The sequence below is a fragment of the Heliangelus exortis genome, chromosome 1, assembly GCF_036169615.1.
Source record: "Heliangelus exortis chromosome 1, bHelExo1.hap1, whole genome shotgun sequence".
NCBI classification, from domain to species: domain Eukaryota; kingdom Metazoa; phylum Chordata; class Aves; order Apodiformes; family Trochilidae; genus Heliangelus; species Heliangelus exortis.
In genome coordinates, this window is record NC_092422.1 from 183166214 (window position 1) to 183189400 (window position 23187).

Consider the following 23187-nt stretch of genomic DNA (forward strand, 5'->3'; position numbering starts at 1 on the left):
CGAAGGCAGGTGGTCTAGGGAGGATTTAGTCCCACCAGTGTGCTCTGTTTGTTTCCTGAAATGTCTGTATGCTAATGCACGCAGCATGGGGAATAAGCAAGAAGAGTTAGAGGTCAGTGTACGGGCTAAGGGTTATGATCTGGTAGCAATAACAGAGACATGGTGGGATAGGTCACATGACTGGAATGTGGCCATGGATGGTTATGTGCTTTTCCGGAAAGATAGGGCGGGGAAGAGAGGTGGTGGAGTTGCTCTTTATGTGAGAGAGCAACTAGAATGTGTTGAGTTTTGTGCAGGGGCTGATGAGGGGCAAGTTGAAAGTCTGTGGGTAAGAATTAAGGGGCAGGCTGGTGTGGGCGATACAGTTGTGGGGGTCTACTACAGACCTCCTGATCAAGGCGAGGAGGTTGATGAGGCCTTCTACAGGCAGCTGAAAGCAGCCTCACAGCTTCAGTCCCTAGTCCTCATGGGAGATTTTAACTACCCCGATATCTGCTGGTTGACTCACACAGCCAGCTTTTCACAGTCTAGGAGGTTCCTCCAGTGCATTGATGATAACTTCTTAATGCAAATGGTGGACAAGCCGACTAGAAGAGGAGCGCTGCTGGATCTTGTACTAACCAACAAGGAGGGCCTTGTTGAAGCAGTGGCGGTCAATGGCAGCCTTGGCTGCAGTGATCATGAGATGGTAGAGTTCAGGATCCTGTGTGGAAGGAACAGAATACCCAGTAGGACCAGAACCCTGGACTTCCACAGGGCAAACTTTGGCCTCCTCAATCGACTGTTAAGAGAAATCCCATGGGACAAGGTGTTAGAAGATAAAGGGGCTCAAGATAGCTGGTCAATATTCAAGAACCACTATTTGCAAGCACAGGATCAGAGCATCCCTATGGTTAGGAAATCTAGTAAGGGAGCTAGGAGACCAGCATGGTTAAAAAAGGAACTGCTGGGAAAACTTAAGTGGAAAAGGAAAATCTACAGATCATGGAAGGGGGGGCTGGTCACTTGGGAGGAATATAGGACTGTGGTCAGAGGATGTAGGGAGGCAATTAGGAAAGCTAAGGCCTCCTTGGAACTTAACCTTGCAAGTCGGGTTAAGGATAATAGAAAGGGCTTTTTCAAATACATAGCCAGCAAAACTAACACTAGAGGCAATATTGGCCCACTAAGGAATGAGCTGGGAGCCCTGGTGACAGAGGATATAAAGAAGGCAGAGGTGCTGAACGCCTTCTTTGCCTCTGTCTTTACTCCTGCAGGGTTTCCGCATGAGCCCCAGATTCATTTAACCCCAGAAGTAGTCAAGATAGATGAAGAGTTTGACATAGTAGATGAGGATTGGGTTAGGGATCAGCTGAGTAATCTGGACATCCATAAGTCGATGGGTCCAGATGGAATGCATCCAAGGGTGCTGAGGGAGCTGGCGGAGGTCATTGCTAGGCCACTCTCCATCATCTTCAATAAGTCATGGGTAACAGGAGAGGTGCCTGAGGACTGGAGGATAGCAAATGTCACTCCAGTCTACAAGAAGGGCAAGAAGGAGGACCCGGGTAACTATAGACCGGTCAGCCTCACCTCCATCCCTGGAAAGGTGATGGAACAACTTGTTCTTGTCACTATCTCCAGGCATATCAAGGACATGGGAGTCATCAAGAGCAGTCAGCATGGTTTTATCAAGGGTAAATCATGTTTGACTAACCTCATAGCCTTCTATGAGGAAATTACTAGGTGGATAGATGATGGAAGAGCGGTAGATGTGGTTTATCTTGATTTCAGTAAAGCATTTGACACCGTCTCTCACAGCATCCTTGTAGATAAGTTGATCAAGTATGGGTTTGGTGATCAGGTAGTGAGGTGGGTCAGGAACTGGTTGAAAGGAAGGAGTCAGAGAGTTGTAGTCAATGGGGCAGAATCTGGTTGGAGGGGCGTGACTAGTGGAGTCCCTCAGGGGTCGGTACTGGGACCGGTGTTGTTCAATATATTCATCAACGACTTGGATGAGGGTATAGAATGTACCCTCAGCAAGTTTGCTGATGACACTAAGCTGGGAGGAGTGGCTGACACACCAGAAGGCTGTGCTGCCATTCAGAGAGACTTAGACAGGCTGGAGAGTTGGGCAGGGAGGAACAAGATGAAATTCAACAAGGGGAAGTGTAGAGTTTTGCATTTGGGGAAGAACAACACGATGTCCCAGTATAGGTTGGGGGCTGACCTGCTGGAGAGCAGTGTAGGTGAAAGAGACCTGGGGGTCCTGGTAGACAAGAGGATGACCATGAGCCAGCAATGTGCCCTTGTGGCCAAGAAGGCCAATGGCATCCTGGGGTGCATTAGAAAGGGTGTGGTTAGTAGGTCAAGAGAGGTTCTCCTCCCCCTCTATTCTGCATTGGTGAGGCCGCACCTGGAGTATTGTGTCCAGTTCTGGGCCCCTCAGTTCAAGAAGGACAGGGAAGTGCTTGAAAGAGTCCAGCGCAGAGCTACTAAGATGATTAAGGGAGTGGAGCATCTCCCTTATGAGGAAAGGCTGAGGGAGCTGGGTCTCTTTAGTTTGGAGAAAAGGAGACTGAGGGGTGACCTCATCAATGTTTTCAAATATGTAAGGGGTGAGTGTCAGGGAGATGGAGCTAGGCTTTTCTCTATGGTGACCAGTGATAGGACAAGGGGTAATGGGTGTAAGTTGGAGCATAGGAGGTTCAAGTTGAATATCAGAAAGAATTTTTTTACTGTAAGGGTGACAGAGCCCTGGAACAGGCTGCCCAGGGGGGTTGTGGAGTCTCCTTCACTGGAGACATTCAAAACCCGCCTGGACACGTTCCTAGGCGATGTACTCTAGGGGGCCCTGCTCTGGCAGGGGGGGTTGGACTAGATGATCTTTCGAGGTCCCTTCCAACCCCTAGGATTCTATGATTCTATGATTCTATGAAGCTAAAACACACGGAGGGGTTCCAAAAGGAGTATGACAAACACATTGAAAAAAAACCTCTTATTTGTGACAACTGAAAATAATGGTCCAAATGCAACCTCCACCTGAGGAAGTTCCAATGTTGCCAGCTGCTGCCAGAAACTGGAAAATGTGTCTTCGACTAAGTGCTCTCCATGTGTCCTATCTCTTGTGTTCATTTCAGTAACAAGATCCTGGGGTTGAGAGACCCTTCCTTTAATCTATCACAATATTCATGTACTTCAGAAGCTGTCTGATTTACTAGACTCACTCTTTTGCACTACAGCTCTAGGTTCAGTTTTCAAACATTCCATGCTGTAATGGAAATTGCAGGAATGAATGCTAGGTGAAAGAAGGTAGAGAAATGTACTACTGACTATCCTTACCTTCTCGAATATGGGATCCTGGTTGTCACTGTATGTCATTTGATTCCTTATGTAGAGCACAGCATCATGGACAGTCAAGAAAAAGATGTCTTTTCTGACAATATCATCAAAGAAGGCACTCCGTTCCAGTTGAGATATAAGGTTGTCTGAATAAAAGAAAGTCATAACAGGTTAATACAATTTGCAGTAATTTATGAAATAAATGTCAAAAGATATGGTTGCAACTACTAGAAATCAAATATACAGGCAAATCAATCATAGTTTTGTCTTGATTTATACTTTCTATGTTTCCTTTAAACCCCACCATTCTTTGTGTCCCACCACAGCCCACCATGCTTATCAGTGTGACAATTCTCTTTTTTCTTAAAACAATGGCTCCCACAGACACATCTGGACATCCCTTCCCAACCCTTCTCCTCTTCATTTTATTCTTTGCATGTGTGGTAGTAGAAATATTTGGATGTTTACCTTGATATGAAGCAAAGTATACTCTCACATCAATTCTCTCAAACTCTCTAATTATCTAAAAAAATAAAAGTTTGCAACAAGGACATAAATAAATAAATTCTGTCAGAAGAAAATACGTATATGTATATATATCTATATACTTAATGTATAGGCACGCATACACTTAATTTGTTTCTGACTGTCTCCATTTCACATTGTATGTTTTGTTTCTTCATTTTGAATAAGGAGCTGCCATATCTTGCTATACTTAAAGACCCAGTAGTTAAGTACCTGGTTGCTGAAGTGTCCTATCTTCAACTGTGTAAATGGAACTGTCACTTTTACACAAACGTACATTGCTGCCTTTTAAGGTTCTCACCCTGTTCTCACAATATGAATCATCATGACTCTGCAAGTGAGAACCATGTGGGCCAGAGCTAGGTTTACTTTTCCCCATATACGTGTGATAGGATACAATCTTTCACTGGCACACGCAAATTTTTGACAGATTTTTCCCTCATGCAGTGCACCAGATGGACCTGTTCGTGGATGAAGAAGCTGCATAGGGAAAGAATTATGTCTATGGACCCCTTATCTCTTTTGTCTCAGAAGTCAGAATTGAATTGAAACTAGGCAGAAGGCTCATGTGCCACACACAGCATTCTTGAGCTTCAACTAGTTAAAAAGTGAGAGACTGGATTCTACCCCTAGCTCCCTGGTGGCAGGAAAGTCTCCGTATTTTCAGAAGTGATTGCTGATTCCATCCCCTTCTGTTCACTGGTAAACTACAGTCTTTGTAACTACAGTCTTTGTAATTTAAGATATGGTTTATAGATAGGCTAAGCAATCCCAAATGAAAAGTGCAGTTAGCGACAGCAGCAATCTGAACATACCAAGTATCATAAAAGACTAAAGGACTAAACAGTCTGGTCCTACACACTTGTAACAGGGCACCAAAAATAATGGAAATACGTGGCCTTAATCTCCATCTTATTTCCCTGTTCCTAAACTTATTATCTCCTATTATGTAGCGTGATGTTTGAAGAGGAATTGTGTTATTGAAATGCTCTGATGTTTGCCACAGAAAACCCCATAAAGAAAAGGATCATTCTTCCATCCTTCAGAATTTAAATAATATGGAATGAATAAATAGGTCTTGTGGCTAAAGACTGAAGTGATGGTAGGAGAAAATTTTTACTACCTCTGTGTTGACTGAGCACCATCCTCTACCAAGATTAAAGAGGGAAGCATGTGAAAAGAAAAAACATAACTAAAATATTTCATAACATTTGCATATGAGGGGACCACATTTTGCAGCTCTAACTTTAGAGTACTTGACCGTGTAACCTTCACACGCTTTTAATGCATTTTAATTTTTTTTCCACCTAGAATGTGCACACCCCAATATTCTAAGTTTTAAAGCTATTTTTCAACAACAGACTTAAACTCTGAAATTAACTTCAACTAACATATCTTGATTTACATACTGCTGACTAGCTTCATTTTCATGGAACAGCAGAAAAAAAAATGCCTTTACCGTTTTTATTGATCTCACAGCTACAATATCCAAGAAGGTTACTGCTCCAAAATCAAGAATGAGACTGTGGATGGGCACTTTGGGGATGTTTACTTTAACTGGTAGTTCTGAATTCCAGTCCACCTGGATCTCTACTTCTTTGGTGGGAACTTGCATATCTTCGTTGTCTTCAGGTTCCTCATCAGTCTCAAAAGCTTCATTATTCATGCCAGGCTCACTGATGATTCCATTCTAATGTGCAGATAATATATGGAATATATTATTTAATTATGGAGAAAGTTTTGGAGTTACAGGAAATATTTCCCTGTGATAACTTCTGATTCAAGTATGACTTCAAAACTGGTATTTGTGACTGATACTCCCTACCCCTGAGCCCTGGTGAAGCAGTAACACCATTTTATAAGGCAAGCAGCCAGCCTCTGTGACCAAGCATGTCACATATTCGTTCCCTTTGCCCTCATTCTCAGGCCTTGGATGTCCTGTAACCCATGCAGACAAAACAAACAGATTTCCTCTTCCCCTCCCTACCAGCTTCAAGATTCCTGGGTGCCAAGCTGATTACTTCCTTCCTTGCCATCCTTGAAGGTCCCAGGCACCCAGCCAACCAGGTGTTGATGACCCCTTCACAGAACAGGGAAGGTACCAGCACATGGAATGTGGTCCATAAAATCACCGAGTAACAAGTCCTAAGTGAAGAGTTTGGACCAAAACTGCTGCTGGACAGCAAAACCCATCACCCTCGGTGCCCAGGGACACCTCTACTGACATCAGCTTCCCCTAAGCACTGCCTGAGTGACTCTTCTTCTTTTATATGATATTTTAGTCTGGATTATGAATGTTATATTGATACATGAAACCATGCATTAAAAATGACCCAATCTGCAGAGGGTCCAGGTGATTAGAAACCATAAGCTAAATTAGAGTTATTAGAAACTGTAAGTTTTATTATAAATTGTATTATAAATTTTGTACTTTGCTACTTATAAAATGTAGTACATTGATTCTATTTGTAGAAACTCTGCCATTCTAATAATAAATTCTGTGCTTTACTTATCAGAAAATCCTGTTAAGAAAAATCAAGCTTTAGTTGTAAGTACAATTTAGTGCCATCATCATTCTGCCAAAGATCCCTAAAAGAGGATGTGGAAGTCTATGTCTTCCAGCCCAATGATACAGCTCAGCTGTGCATAGGAAGCTGGATAATAGGAGAATGTACGAGTGCTGACGAGTGCTGACGAAGAGTCAGCACTTTTACTACACAGAGACACTGAGTTGCTGAGGAGTAGAAGTAAGGCCACTGCTCTGCTATGGCTCCTGCAGGCCCCAGACTTTCTACCATAGTATGAAGTCACATTTTTCCATCTTTATTTTAGAGATGAGACAGAGGATCTCATAATTAAGGCTAAATTAATAACATCTAACAATAGTCATTTGAGAAAAAAAAAAAAGAAAAAAGAAATATAAACATTTGTCTTACCTTAGTAGCTTTTAATTTCCCTTTCTTAATTAGCTTTTGAATCTTCCTCAGGGCTTTTAGCCTTTTATTGTATACCTTGACTGCATCAAATCCAACCTACAGAAAAAGGATCAAGAAAACAAATTGAATTAATTTTACCTAGGCCTAAATCTGAGGAAATCTCGAAGACAGTTAAGAAGCAACCAAAACTATCACATTATCACTTACTGTGGATTTGAGGCTGCTTTTCAGTCCATCAATGTTAGCATAAAAAATTGGACTTGAAAACTTGAGAATCTTCACACCTTCTGGTTCAATAACCTGTTGCCAAAGAACAAAAGGTCAAGAAGCAACAACCATATTTTGGCTAATAAGAAGCAGATCGTCTGTTTCAACACTTCTACATATCTAATTAATTTAAAAAATGTCCTGTCTTTGCTGATAACTGAAGTGATTCAGTTTTTAAAAGCTTACAGCTCCAGCATGTAATATTGGCCAACCATCTGGATCAAGATGAAGAATTTAATGTCGAGATGTGTTATCTTGGAGCATTCCACTTCCAAATTCAAGTTGTCCACAATCTGCAAGGTACAACTTTGTCTTATACTGTCCTGTAGGCTGAAGGGAAGCAACTCAGCAACAACTCAGCAACAACTCACATTTTTGTAGTCCTTGACCTTCTTGTAGATGTCTGTGCCAGGAATGTTTCCAAAGCCACCCCATGAAGGACTAACAGAAACAAAAAGAAAAGGCAGTGATGGTAAACATCATACTTAGGTATTCACAGAACTGAAGGGATCATTGAACACAAACAGTCCTAGACTCTTGTACTCTACTGTCTTCTGCCAAACTAATAGCCTCACTGGAAAAGTATTCTATCTTTGTTTTGTATCAATCTGCAAGGATCTTTTCGCAGTTTGTAATGAATGGGCCTTTTTAGAGACATGGCACTTCAGGCTCAGCCTACTTGCTGCACCATTTTCATGTAGAGCAGAATGAATAACTTGTTCCATTTGTATCCCAAACCATAAAAATGTTTTAGAAGCAGATGGGTTTGAATGAATAAATTTTTTTTTTACTCTGAAAAAACGTTTGTCACTTTTTAAATCTCAAATCAACAAACAGTACATTTACATTCTATTCAGATTACTTTAAACTTTTTGTCCAACCCTTTCAATTTTTATTTCAGTCAGTAACAAAACAAAAAAAATTGCAGTCTCCAGATATGTTTTTAAAGGTTGAAGCAAATCGTTTGGACGTTTGTAAAGCCTCAGCTCCCTCATATATTACCAAAATGATTAATTTCCTCTCCCTTATGAGGAAAGACTGAGAGAGCTGGGTCTCTTCAGCTTGGAGAAGAGGAGAATCAGGTGTGACCTCATTCTTTATGAGGTGTTTGTCTTTATGAGGGGTGACCTCATGTTTATAAATATGTAAGGGGCAGGTGCCAGGAGGACAGAGCCAAGCTTTTCTCAGGGGTAACTAACAATAGGACAAGAGGCAACAGTTATAAACTGGAGCATAGGCAGTTCTGTATAAATATTAGGAAGCTTTTTTTTCACTGTGAGGGTGACAGGGCACTGGAACAGGATGCCCAGGGAGGTTGTGGAGTCTCCTTCCCTGGAGACATTCAAAGCCCACCTGGACATGTTCCTGTGTGACCTGCTGTAGGTGACCCTGCTCTGGCAGGGAGGTTTGGGCTGGATGATTTTTCTAGGTCCCTTCCAACCCCTAACTTTCTATGATTATATTCATATATTATTCAGGTTTGATTTCACAAACCTGATTTGAATTGTGGACTCTTTTTAAAGACTTTTAAAATTCCATTTTTTATAAAGTGATATGCTGTAACAACTTTTGCAAGGCTTTGTTTTTGTGCATTTGCTGACAGTGCAACTATCCTTTGATACCATTAGTAGCCAGACTCTCTGGCTTCCAGGCTCAAAGAAAGGAGTTAAGTTGCATTTTCAGAGGAAAGATCAGTGAAAAGCAACAAGATGGCCAAAGAAGATTCTGCAAAGCCACCTTTTTTGTCACCATTCCACTACCATAGGTTCTCTAAGCACATTAAAACAGCCACAAGCACACAATTTGTCTCACTTGCATGCTTCTCATCCTCTTCTTTCCCAGGTGTACACTCAGTCTTTTATAAGCAGTAAATTAAACCATTACTGGCATGTGCAGCATCTTGTAGTAGTATTACATGCTAAGAGGTACTATAATGATCAATTAATTGTGGAAGACATTTATACATCTTTTTTTATTTGATCTGAAATGTTCCTATCCCTTTCCAGAACTCAGCAATATGGGTGCACAAACAACACATGGCTAAGTACCAGCAAAGTAGCCAACATGATATAGAATAAATACTGATAAAATAATGAAGCTTCTCATTTATCAGTGTAATTAAATGTTAGCACACAGTGTTTTGTTCTAAAGAACAGATTTTTTCCATTTCAAAATTTTTGCAAACCCAAGCAGATTTTCTGCCATGAATCATCTTGCTTTTTAGCATACTCTCTTCCTTTTTCATTGTCATAACACTAGCAGTTATTTCTGATCCTGTGTTACTTACAACTGAACCCTCAGCACAACTGTCAGCAATCCAAACAAAAGGCCAGCAAGTAATCCCAAATCCAGTCCCAGAATGATGGATGCTATACATGTGAAAACCCAGATCATCTGGAGAGGAAATAACAAATGTAAAGTCTCTTAAATAAAACAGACAACTCCTGGTCACACTGAAGAATCACTAGACCAGACAATATGAGTAGCAGAAGAATTTAACTTTGGAGATGATCACAGCACACAGGCAATTAGCTGACTTCCATGCAAAAGCCTTCCTCTTCCTCCAAGATGCTTCTATCCACCCCTATTTCACTAGACATTGTTAACTTTTTAGGAAAGAAGGGGGTTGTAGATAGCAACATTTTTCAAGGTTCCAGTTATTTTTGTGAAATTAAAGGGGATGCAGGTAACCATTGCATTTTCTTCTTTCTGATGGTGACTGTCTTCGTTAATCTTTCTTTAAAAACTGGCAATAAATTATTTCCCCAAGGTGTAAAATACTGCAAGATGCCCTACTTGCAAACATATAGAGGGAAGGGGGTTCCTCAGTGATACCCAAGAATGAAAATTCTTCCAAAGTGAGGTATTTCCTATTAACAGGTTGATGGCACTCTCAAAAGTCTCCAAGGAATATTGAGGCAGAACAGTTGAAGTGTGCTCCTCAGTTCCTCTCTATGCCACTGCCCAGGCAGAGCAGCCAGTGGACCCAATCATCCAAAAGCTGAGTGCCCACACTTCTCACTGAAGTCACTGGAGTCTTTTCTCTATAAGGATGACTGGTACATGATTGACTGAAAAGGTCCAGATCTACATAAGGCAGGTACTACCTGATGTTACACACTGTAAAATCAATACATAATAAGGACTGCAAGAGAAAATATTTTCCATGGAAACTTTTCCTGCCATCACAGCCAACCTGAAGGTCTGTTCCACAGAAAACACAGTGGGGGATGTGGGAAAGTGCCCTCAGATATGGTTATAGCAGCTCATAAGAAAAGTGTTCATACATCCCTTAGCATGACAAATAAATCCATAATCTAGGTTTTATTAACCCTGTTATAAGACAAAAACCTATTTTCTGAGGACTACCTGAGATTATCCAGGCAAATGGGATGCTATTGTGGTAACAACATAAAATATGTACAATAAAGGTTAAGAAAATGTCATCTCTTCTGACCTATTTCAACTGTGCAAAAGGTAACTGCACAGGAATGTCCTGACTGGCACCCTTACTGTGGGACATAGGGAATAAAGAAGATAATCATACTACCACGTAAAACTCTAAAAGAGGGAATTTTTAGCTGATCTGATGGCACTTGTATTTTGAGGATGCACATAGAAGTTTTATTATGTTAACTCTACAAAATTATGTTTATGTAATAGTTAAGAGAAACTTGGTTGGCATTAAAAGGCAGAAAGAAAACCAGACAGAAATATTCAGGAGAAAAGGAAAAAAAATGGATTACTTACAGCATCCACTTTATTCTGCCTCCACAGACGGGGGACATCAAACACTTGCATGAACATCCCTTTCAAGTTAGCTATAACTACAGCTGCCAACACAGACTGTGAAGAAGAAAAATGATGAAAAAGTGTTATTTAGAAGCAAAGATGCATATTAAGATAGTGCTCAACATTATACACTATAAATCAGAGCCTGGTCTGGTATCAGTCCTCATAGTTTAAACAGGGCTATTAATCCTGTTCATCAGATTTGGGAATTTGGATCTAATTGGTGCTGTTGGCTGTGCTGCAGAGGATAAGTACAGTACCTTTTGTAAGGGCTCCAGCAGTTTCCCCAGGGCAACAATGGAAATCAAAACAATCCCAGCTGAGATTATACCAGCAACCTGTGAAGAGCAGAGTGTTTATAGGAAATTAATTTAGTAAGATTTTATCTTATATTTCTAGGATTACAAAGGAAATGTACAAGTAGTTGCACATTAAATTTCTCTAGGAACAAGAGACCTGCCCAAATGCCCTGGTGTTTAGACGTATGAGGGCAATCGTTCTACACTTCAGCTAACACAGAGGGAATTCTATTAAGCAGGCAGCATAAACAACTGCATGCAAGGTAGTTGCTCTTGGGGGGATTGCATTGCATAGACAGATGAAAAGAGCAGAGTCTGTGTATCAGCCAGAAAAGGGGCTGCTGGATGACCTGTAGTTCTCTGCTGTTAAAAAGTGCAAAGCTGTAGTAAAAGCAGAGTAGCACACTCAACATGAGAGAGCTGACACATGGGCAGACAATGGGCAGCATATGGCGGGGCTGCCTAGGCCAGCACATGAGAGCTGACATGCCTCTATCTTAGCCATAGGAGTTCCTCCCTCGTCCCAAATTCCTACTGGGGTAAACTCAATGAACTGGGAATAAAACTCTGGGGATTCAGACTAGGAAGGGTTCTAACCCAAATGTTAACTCATGCTCTGTAAAACGATTGCCCTCTTCTGGCAGAGTTACAAATCTGACTCACTACTGGAGCATAAGATACCTGAGGCTTTCCACATGCTAGCACCACAATCCCACTGTGAAAGCTGTGTCCTATACAAGATTAAATTGACCAGTCCACACTGCTAGTAAGAAGAGGTCATTACCTGAGTCTTTCCACCGGTACTTTCTTGGACTGCAGTCCGTGAAAGAGCAGTAGTTGCAACAAAACAAGAAAAGGCACCTGAAAAAATGTTGCTGAGCCCAAAAGCAATAAACTCCTGAAAGATAATTGGATGATGCCGTAAATACAGATCCCTGATGACAGTTTTGCAATGGAGTATGAAAATAGCTTCTACAGTAGTTTATAAATTAGGCAGCACAATATGATATTGAGAAGTGTGTGGATTAGCAATAGCTGTTAAATCTTTATACAAATTTTCCTTGTGCCAGTATAACTACCTGTGTTTGAGAATCAATACAACAAAGTTGTTACAGTCTTCCTAGTATGGACATACTTGTCTTAATAAAAAGTAATTCCAAGCTTATTTCCATCAATGTTATCAAACATTTCTAACAATTACAGTGGTATAATTGCATCAAGAAGTAGGACTAGTATAAATTTAACTTCCAAGTATCATCAACTAAACAAATAATTTTAATCAGTACAACAGTGTGAGCTTAGACAAGCATTTAATTAATGCTAAGCATTGTATTATTAGTAGAAATAACCAGGAACTTTGAAATAAAACGGTTTCTCTGAAAACTTCTAGTTTGTTGAGCCAGAAGTTTTTCACTCTGAACATCCCAATGAACTCATGCTGAGCCCCAAGCAGTGTTCTCACAGATTGGCCCCAGGGTCACAGATGCTGGCGCCTACTGATTCTGGTTTTCTACTCAAGTGACAAGGACCCTGTGAGCTTTATGTCCTGGGATCTGGGCCATTGCTCTGCTGGGAAATGAGGCATTTGGGAGCTGCCTGCAACTCCATATAATTGACAGAAACATTGTTTTCACCAAGCTGACTTAGTCACAAGAGCTTTTTACTCGATGCAAATTTTTAAAAATCTAATTTGAGATTTGTTTTTGACTGTCTCCCTTATTTTCTCCAAAATTTTCTGCCAGCTTTTCATTAGGCTCCAGCTACAAGAACAGGATTTTAGAGTCATGTTCTTTAACATAACAGACCTAGATGATTCATGCCTATTCCTGTGTAATAGCTGTAGCCTGGAAGAAAATATTGGAAGTATAGGTCCTAGTGTTCTTAATAACCTATGAATCTATGAAGACAAAATAAACACTAGCAGATAATAGCATTGACTCATCCTTCAAAATTCTTTTACTACATGCTTCTATGATGTTATTTTTAACTACTTCAGTTCAAGTAAACTATCTGCCCACCACTCATGCCTGCATTTTTTAAATTTGTAGCATAGTATTGAAAGGAAGGCACTTTGCTTTTATAGACAGTAATTTTTACTACTACTATATTTAATTAGTATCTTTGAAGCACCTCAGCATAGCATTTCCAGGAATATGTATTATTCTTTCAGATTTATTAAACTGAAAGTCAATGTATTTTAAGCATCTTTAAATCAAAGTGTTACCAGATATGAAATTTATATATTGTAAAGTGACCCAGATTGTTCAGTAGTTTAATTTTGTTACATATTGCAATACGTTTCCAAAGTCAAACTGCATGTAGCCATTAGCCTTGAAACAAAGAAGGACTCATTAAGCAAAGTGCCCAGCTTATCAATTTATAGTAGTGAGTGTATTTTCTCATATATTCAAAAGATAAAATTCAAAATTAGCATAGATGCAGGACAAAGATGCTTTCTGACATGTTTCTCCCACACTCATCAACAAGACACATAACCCCTGGTGAAGACACTGAATGAACAGCAGGAATCCTCTAAGGACTTGTGAATGCAGAGCTCATGGAACATTCTAGCTATGTGCCTCCAGAAACCAAAGGTTAAAACAATTCAGTCATTTGGTGTAGGGAGTTATTCAAGTGTGTTTGTTTGATGGTAGGTGCTTGCTTTTGTGAAGCTGCAGGACTTAGCTATACAGTTACAAATATATTTATATTGATGTAACTGGTGTCATGCTGAGAAGTACAATCATAGGAATAAAATCATGCCTGAACTGAAAAGTTCAGCTGGTACAAACCCTGTACATAGACTAAGCCTAAATAAAGCTATCTATAACAGCTTCTTAGCTTGACACTGTCTTTTTTTCCCTCTCTCCCCCCAGCGACACAGCTCAAAATATGCCTTACAAGTAGAAATGGAAAGCAGGTTGCTAAAGCTGCCCATGTCCCCCCAACATCACAGGAAAACATCCCTATACAGTGCTTAGCTTTAATTACCTTTTGAGAGCTACTGCATTCACTAAAGCAATATGGAAGAAATGATGAAGTATAAAAAGCCCATACTGAAGCTTTTGAATTTTTTTTTTATTTTTAATTAAAGCAAAGCACATCTAGCTCATCTCTATTTAGTAAATCATTCAGGCAATATATGGCCATTATAGTGGTTTCCCCCCCCCAATATTTGTAAGAATTTCTCCTTTCAGACTTAAGTTTTCGTCTGAAAAATGTGTCTGAATGATGTTTCTTTCATTGGGCTACATAAAGCAACATGAAACAGAACTTATAAACTACTTTGGTTATACATACCTGGTTTCCATCAATAGCATAATCATACTTGGTTGCATATACTTTCCCCACAGACACAGCAATAGCATAAGCAACAATAGCAATGGAAAAGGAGGCTGCTATCATCTGGGAAAACAGGCTGACATCTGGAGGTTCCGGAGGCAAAAATCTAGCATTTAGAAAATATATTGGTTTTATCAACTTTGATCAAATTCTGTTCTTGCTCGAATTGTCAAGGAGTTTGAGGCAGAGGCATACAGGTTGCTTATAATATGAAGTGTAATGTTTCAAGTTAATAAAAAGGTGGAAACAGCCCACTGACATACAGAACATGCTTATCTAGCTCACCATAGCCCAAATCCTGATGCTATTAGTCAGCAACAAAGCTCTCATTGTTCTCAGCATGACTGAGATTTGGCCTTATGATAGCGAAGTGAAAAAGTACATTTTCTGAAGCACTGAATAAAGGATGTATTGAATAATAAGAGGAATTACATAAATATGTTAATGACACTTCATACTATTGTTAACGTACTTCTTCAGAAGATCTCAAAAATATTTCATCCCCTGCTGTGTTTTCACAAATTTTAATTAATCAAGCCCTGAACACCAAATGGAATGTGAAGGTTACTACTGTGAAGTGCTCTGAATCTTTCAAGTAAAAATCTCTACCAGCATAATCCTCAACATCCTTGTTCCTGTGACTACGGAAGCCACAAAATTGATTGCAATAACAGTAGTGACATGAACATGAATCACAGTGGGATAACTCAGATTTACAGAAATTAAATCTACACAGAATTTATTTATTTAACACATTTTCCATAGTCATATATTCACTTTGTGAGCATGAAGCAATTCATTCTCTGATGAACTTCATTAATCAGGTAAACATTCCTAAGCCCATTTTACAGATGAAGGAAAGCTAGGAAACCTATTTAGGTGGCATAATTGAAAGCCAGAAGTATAACATAGGAAACCTCCAGCTCTGAGTTCTAAACTCAGGTTACAGCTCTCATTATCTCTTTTATATTTCTCTTACCACTGAAGTTTTTAGCCAATTAAAATAAGACCTAATTCCCAGAAAACAAAGGCACTCACCCTCTTGGAATGCTCTTAACAATGCCTGCGTTGTATTTTTTTTCCAAGTCGGCAGCATACGAAATGCCAGTGGCCAGTATTGTCTATAATGAAATAAAGCAACAGTTTTAATACCTAAAAAGGGTTCTCATCTTCCTGTAGGTAGCATCACTTATTTTTTCTTTTAGCAGTTTTTGTTATGCTCCTTTGCTTACCACAATAACTTCTATTGGTATAGGGATAGGTATCTTGTGTTTGAACCGATCATTTATTTCTTTAACTACCATGCAGACAAAAATGGTGAGAAGTCCAGCAATAAGATCTGCAATGTTGGTGGTACCAATTTTTTCAAATGTTTCAATAAGAGTCTGAAAAATAAAAATGACAACATAAAATATGTCCATGTTGACTCGAAGGATGGGAAAATAGTCTTCAGAAGATCCAGATGTATGGGGTTTTGGAGGAGTCCAAGCTACTTCTTTGTTCTGGCCTGGGGGAGCCTGAGGATAAGATACTGTCTAGGTGCTACAGAATTTGTGGGCGGAATTAATGGAGAATTTAACTGAAAAAGCATAACTGCAAGAATTGTCCACACAGGTGGCTTTTGCTTCCTGATTTTTAGGAAATAAATACTAAATAAGAAGAGCTAACTCCCTATCTGTGCTGTACTTATACCTGTTCTTGGAGCAAGGAAGGAAAGATGTATCTACAGCTTCTTCACTTTGTCTGAACAGCAAGCAAGATCATAATTTTTCTATTCAAAAGTCAGCTAGCAGATCCATAGGGAAATCTCTGGTTCACTATATGCCCAGTACATATGGTCTGTAGATTGATTACATGTTCCCTGTTCCCACTATTACCTTCCAGAGCATGAGTATGAATGCTCTCCTGGGTCCTGCCAGGCTGTGAAGAATCCTGTCCTTGAGAAAAGCAGTAGCTAAACCTCACTTTACAGTACATTGACCTTTCCTGCAGAGTTCAGTCCCTGGCTGGAGGACTCTCACAACTGGGCTGCAACAGGCAGATCCCTTCTCTACCCTTCCTATGCCTTTGCTTGGTCCTGTTGCTTATTGCAAGACAAGTGTATGGGCAAAACATGAAGGGCTGATTACAGAAAAGCTACAAATACTCCTCTATCCTTCTCCAAGGCACCAGAGTAATTCTTACTTGGTCCGTATCTCCAAGTAAATTTAATTATTCCAGGAACAGTGAAGCAGCTTTAACAGACAGATCTGGTAGAAAAGGGGACAAAACCAGACTTCTTGCATCCTGGTTAGCTCCCCAAATACTGAACTGTCAGTTTGAGGGCAAGGGAAGGGTTGCAGCAGCAGTGCCACTACTACCATTCCAGAGAGATTCAGGTTTTCAAATAAAATATCTAAATGCTTGATCAGCTACGTTTTCTAAGCCAAACAAGAAGCCTTCCTGAAACATGGAATCAAATTCCTTTCTTCAGGTGACTGAAGCCATTTCTTGCCTGTTATGCTGCTCACCACGGATCCTGTTCTTACTGATCATCCCTTGCACAGCCCCACTTCACAGGGGAACAGTAACTTCCTAACTTTGGGTTGTGAATTCTGCAAACAGTGGATGGTTAGTGTTGCAATTTGTTAAACACCACTTCTGAAGCAAGTCGGAAACTTGATGAAGCTGACAGAGCAAGTCCCTGGTTGAGCAGACCAGAAATAACAATTTGTTTGCTCTACACATTGATTTGCCTCACCTGTAAGAACACAGAAGCTTTGAGACTAAAAAATCAGCATTCTACTCAGGTTTGCAGGAGCTGGAAGAAACATGTAATTCCTTTTCAAAAATATTTTCTACTAAATATAATGCCCTTCAATAAACAAAAATACAGGAAAAATGGATAGATTAACAAATCCATCATTCTGCCAGGTGTACTCTAACATCTATTAGAAAGTATTTTGTCTCATCTGATTTTCCTTGTTCTGAGGGAGTTTTCATAGATTCTTAAAAGGCCCATAATGTAATATTTTAATTTTTTAAAAAATAGACTACATGATTCCTTTTTCTAAATTTTACCTTACTGTTTGCAGCTATATTAATCTTATTTTTGCTAATCGAGATGGCTAATGTATTTTTTGCTAGTCTGGTTGCCTGAATTGGCATGTAAAATCTGTAAATACTTTTTTTTTCCTAGAACAATCTCTTTTAGAAATCTATTATTTTGATATGAAGTGTTATGGAACATCTAAATTTCTGTGAACCTGAACAGTTTCATGCTGAAGTCGTTGACAGAACTCTCAATAATTTTCTTGGGGAAGGAAACTGTTCCGTAATGTGAGACCCCTAGGAATTCAGTGTTTCTGTAACCTGGCCAGAACATTTCTCCACTTGATCACTTTCTCTAAGATCAACAAACAGACTTGTGACAGCAACATTTAGCCTCACTTCAGCTAACCAGTGGGTACTTGGCTGCAGAGTGGGGATCCACATCCTTTAGGTATTCACAGAGTGAATGGCTAAGGAGTGGAATGGAGTACAGCACCTTTACCCAGAATAACCTGCTGCTTTAAGAGCAAAGAGGCTTGGGACCCAGTCAGCTTTGGGAGATAATTTTAAGAAATGAAGAAACATCCTTCACTGTAAGCTAGAAATCAAGGGGTGGGATGGAAAGTAGTCTCCAGAAATAACAGCCTAGAGAAGAAAAACTGTTTTGCTGGATAATTGCATTTAAACTTAATGTGAAAAACTGCTCTGCCTGAAGAATACTTGAATATGGCAAGCAGGCTTTCATGGTATGGGGAGCCAGGAAAGCAGCTACTTGCAGCCCCACAGCTATAAAAGAACAGCTGCAGACCTTTGTGCACATGACAGCTAAATGAATGCCCTGTACTTAACACCATATTTGTGAACCATTCCTGTATGAAATGGAAGCAGAAGATAAACAATTATATAGAAATTCTGGCATAAAACCAAAACAGATTAGAAGGGCATACTTACATATATTATGGAAAGGACACCATTATAGTTTTTAGTTGAAACATTTAGGACTATTTTCAATTGTGACACAAGCACTTGAAAAGCAGCTGCAGTTGTGAATCCCCCAACCAGTGGATCTGCAAGGTACCTCACAATGAAACCAATCTGAAGGACTCCAAATATTACCTGGAAAAATGAAGAATAGCAGCTTAATAAACAAAAAAAGGCACACTTTTCTTTGGTGAATTCTTGTGCTTTGTTCTTTTCTTTTTGTTGGTACAGAGTTTTAACACCATCTTCCCCCACTGCAGCCTAGTGAAGCTTAGTATCCTGCCATCCAAAGAAAAAAAAGACACCTCAAGAGATGTGTGAAAGGATGCTCCATGAAATGCACCATTACCACTTAGTTTCAGGCAGATACCTTGGTCTGCAATCACAGGGGTATCCTTCTGTTGTCTGCACTCCCAGTCATGCTGCCACAGACTCTACCCAGGAAAAGGAAAATAATCCCCCAAGCACTCTTCAGAGTTTCAGATGACTTGCCTTCATGTTTGTGTTTTGCTACAGGGAAATTTCTTACTGCCCTGGTAGGTATTTCCATGCCATATGTTTTTCCATTAAAATTAAAGCAATACAACCTTGTATCTTCAAGCCAACAATTTTACCTGTAAAATGCCAACCAGAAACGTGAGGGTACTAGCAATCAGCACTCTTTGTGCATCTCTGGATTCAGTGTCTATCATTATCCCAGTACCATTAGTCCCTGTAGCATTACTGCCATCTATGAGAAAATGATCATCAGGGGCCATGCTTAATACAACAGAGCCCACCATCAAGCTGACTACAGGGAATGGACCTGTAACGATAAATAGAACACACTAAAGTTTAATATACATCAAAAAGAAGCATTTATCAGACAACCTCTAAATCAGAAAATTAATTTAATATTTTTGCTGGGGTACATTAGTAGTATTAGGGGGCCAGGAGCCACAGGCACTGCAAACATGACACAAAGATATAATCCTTCCTTAATTGAGTTGTACATACAGGTGCAATTTCATGCTTTGAAGCCAATTTAGGGCTTTACCATGGCCAAGAAGGCACAACCATCTCCCTTGTGTCAGCACCGCAACCAAACTAAAGATCACTGATCCAGATGAAAGCAACACTTAATTTTTTTTTCTTGGTCATGGTTAGTTTCCTGCTGATCCATATTGTCACATATCTTCATGGTCAGGAATCCCAACACCCTGGTGGTGGCAGGACCATGAACCAAGAGGTGGGACCACATATTTTCACAGTAGTGTGGTGTTACACTGGCTAAAGATGACTGAAACTATACTTTGGGCAAGATACAGAGAGAGTAAGTTATCATTGTGTCAGCAACACACAATCTAATCACATTTGGCTTTGTTATATACTAACATTATGCAGAAAAGGAAAATGTCACAAAGTGTCTTAAAGAAGGATAAGTTAATTTTACAGATGTCTTAGAGGACATTTCATGAATAACAGTACTGGAGAAAGCATAAAAAGGAGCAGTTGATAGTATAGAAAGTAGGAATGTCAGCATAAGTAGAGGTGTCAGCTCAGAACTGGATAGCAAATGTGAGCTGATAAGTAGGGTAGGAAGAGGCTGCAAAAGTGGAGAGAACATAGAGAAGTATTTGATGCAGTGGAGAAGAAAGCTGATGAAAATGCATAATATCATGCCAAAGCTTTGGGAGGGGAAAACAGTCTATTCTTAGAAGATATGAACAAGGAAAGACTATTTTGTTAGAATGAAGAAAAAGAAACTTCAGTGACCAAGCTGTAACACGAATTTTAAGCATGAGAACTGACAGGAAATAGACCCCATATTTTAAAGAAAGTATTCAGAAAGAATCAACAAGGTTTACCCATAGCCTTGATGTGAGCGAGGCTGGAGTGGACACACAGGTTCTGGGTCTCTGCGACAGGCAAGAAGATGATATTGTCCATAGTGATCAAAAAAGGATGCAGCAAGGAAGGCTTGTAGAGAAGACTAAGAGCTCTGTTTTAGCCATCTTGAGCTTTAGCTGATAGACAAAATGTCTGTTCATACTGCCTGTTGAGGTCTTGATCTTGTAATTTCTTGCACAGAGTGTAGCCAAAGACAAGATTTAAACTTCAACATAAATGCAAGCAAAAAGCATGCAAGAGCCCAACTGAAGTTAGCTATTAGGCACAATTGCCTGTACAGAGAAGAAATAAGCCTTAAGTCCCCCAAAGCAACTGATATTAATATTCAGCACAACCAGTTTGGTTCAGAAAGTAGTTATCTTGTATGAAATATGAATGTTCACAGTAAGGATTAACATTTTGTAAAGATCATTCACTGTAACTGGAACACATGCAGTTACCAACTGAGATGTGCCTTGATGTCCCCAGGAAAAAGTATGTCAGGATGGGAAAAAAGGCAGAATAGAGACCATATCCAACAGGAACTGCAACCAGCAAAGCATACGCCAAACCTGAAATAGTAGATCATCAAAATGTCAGGTTTAATATCTCTCAACAAACTACTATATCGTCTAGAATAGACTTTTAGAAGGATACAATTTAGAATGTGTTTTGTCTGTAAATCAGTTGCAGGTGCATATGTTAGTCTCAGTCACTGTAAATTATCTGATTTTTTGCACTGGTAGTTCAATGTGAGTAAGTACTGAGACACATTCCTATATTTGTATAGGCAGCACAAAACATAGGCTCAGATGTGCTGTGTACGTGGCACAACACTGCTGTGAGAGTGAATGGTCTGCCTCTTGAGAGGAAAGAGGGATATGTGAAGTGCTCTAGTTATAGACAGAAATTTCAAGCACCAACTCTGAATTACTGCACTACAAATATGGTTTAATGCGTTCAGCCCTTCTGAAAATCAGACCAGCTATTAAACTTCAATAATACAAGTAAATCACATAAATTTGAGTTTCAATCCTTATTCTCATATTCCTTTGTATACTTGTGCAAGCCATCAAATCAAACAAACTATTAAAAAAGAAGTTGCCTTCAGTATTATATCCTGGTTAGCTCCTGGGATGTAGTATTCTCCTCCAAAGATACCACAAAAACCTATCAGAGTTCAAAACAATTGAAGTCCTGGTCATGTTACTGTGGCTACATGTTACATGTGTTACATGAGCAACACATAACATTACTGGGAGTTAGATATTTCAAGGACCTCAAAATCCCAGAAGTCTCTTTTCTTGGCAAACATTTTGGCCATTAGAATTTATTTTCCTTCTTTTCCTTCATTTTTTTAAATTTGCTATTATTATTACAAGTAGGTTTAGATTTCTACTAATTTGTGGGTTTTCTTAATGTGTGCGTGTGGGGGGGGGGGGGGGTTGTTTGTTTTTTTGTTTGTTTTTCTTTCTTTTTTAAAATTTTTAATACATAGGTGGGAGACCAAACAGTGTATTTCAGAAATCAGTTTTACAAGTGTAATCTAACTGTGAGAAAATCAGGCACCACAGTAAAATATTAAATGCGGAGGCTATAGTAAGAGCACAATAGCTGTTGCAAGTCATGTGAAAAGCCCATCTAGCCCAGTTAATTTTAAAAAGGCAAGAAAGTAATTTAACTGTGGCACTACCTTCATCAGAGATCTTCCAGTTCTGACACAGACTCTATGGAGCTGTGGACAAATAACTTCATTATTCCTCAGGCCACCCTCTGTTTGAGGCAGAGGTTCATAATGCATTTTTTTCTGCCAGTCTGTGCCTCCCTAGCACACTCCAAGGGAACAGACAGTTGGGAATACTTGTGGCTAATTAAGAGTGTGTAAACAGCTTCCTCAGTTCCAAAAGTGAATCGTGGCCCTCTCATGCAAATGCTTGATTTCCATCGAGGGACAATATGGGTCTGACACAGCTATCTTAGCCTCCCTGACTCCTGAAAAAAATGTTTGTTTGCTTGTTTGCTTTTTTAGGCAGGTGCAGGAGAGCTGTAGGCTCAGGTAACCAAGAAAGAGAAATAAGACCACATGACCTGTCTGATCTATCATAATTAAAATTTTAAATATCAAAACTCTTTGAGCAAAAGGCTTGAAAGAAATTAAATACATCTTGATGGCATATCAAAGGAAATTTAAATCTTCCAGCCTAACAGAGAAAAAAAGAATAAATTAAAACCATTAATTATTTATTGAAAAATAATACCCAATATCTAGTATTAAATAACAAGTCTCATATTTTAATTCCATCTACATAGCACCCCTATGTTCAGATGTCTCCCTTATAGAAATATGCCCCCGAGGAGGGAGGCCCGAGGTGCCTGGCTTTACCTTGCAAGGTGGCAACGAGGCCGGTGCTGACTCCCGAGATGATGTCGCTCACCAGCCACTCTTTCACCCGGTAGTTGGGCAGCCACTCCAGGATGGGCAGGAAGGATTTGGTAATCTGAAAGGCCCTTTTTCTTGAACATCTGCACGGAAACAAGTGATGAACGTACGTCACCGGGCTGCCCCCGACAGCTCCAAGCTGACAGAAGAGCTGATGCGATGCCCATTCTGAGGGGCAGAGGCTGGCATGGTCCAGACGGGGATGGGGCATATGCTGGTGTCTAAAGTGCTGTGTCCTGCAGAAAACACCCCGGGGACAGCTGCGTACAGGCGCTTCGACATGAAAGAAGGCAAAGCTCTATCTTATCGGCAGATGGGCGTAACAAGGGGCCACATCACCCCTCGGTGGGTGGCGAGTATCGGTGCCGGGACAGCGCGTCCGCCG

At 39.9% G+C, this 23187-nt stretch overlaps 1 protein-coding gene across 3 annotated transcripts in view; it reads right to left on the reverse strand.

Moving 5' to 3' along the window:
• The window catches only part of SLC26A4 (solute carrier family 26 member 4), a 29740-nt gene that overhangs the window by 6113 nt on the left and 440 nt on the right, over positions 1-23187 (reverse strand). Inside the window, exons 2-19 of one of the 3 annotated variants that reach the window (XM_071733906.1) lie at positions 22746-22885; positions 20824-20934; positions 20341-20391; positions 19108-19298; positions 18464-18628; positions 15715-15867; positions 15521-15603; positions 14441-14588; positions 11925-12038; positions 11102-11179; positions 10800-10895; positions 9337-9443; positions 7421-7490; positions 6990-7082; positions 6783-6878; positions 5306-5536; positions 3790-3844; positions 3322-3467 (exon numbers count right to left, since the gene is read on the reverse strand). In XM_071733906.1, the coding sequence (XP_071590007.1) occupies positions 3322-3467; positions 3790-3844; positions 5306-5536; positions 6783-6878; positions 6990-7082; positions 7421-7490; positions 9337-9443; positions 10800-10895; positions 11102-11179; positions 11925-12038; positions 14441-14588; positions 15521-15603; positions 15715-15867; positions 18464-18628; positions 19108-19298; positions 20341-20391; positions 20824-20934; positions 22746-22885 (2128 nt within the window). The remainder of the gene's footprint in view (positions 1-3321; positions 3468-3789; positions 3845-5305; positions 5537-6782; positions 6879-6989; positions 7083-7420; positions 7491-9336; positions 9444-10799; positions 10896-11101; positions 11180-11924; positions 12039-14440; positions 14589-15520; positions 15604-15714; positions 15868-18463; positions 18629-19107; positions 19299-20340; positions 20392-20823; positions 20935-22745; positions 22886-23187) is intronic. The other 2 variants (XM_071733907.1, XM_071733908.1) reach the window with 2 other exon arrangements.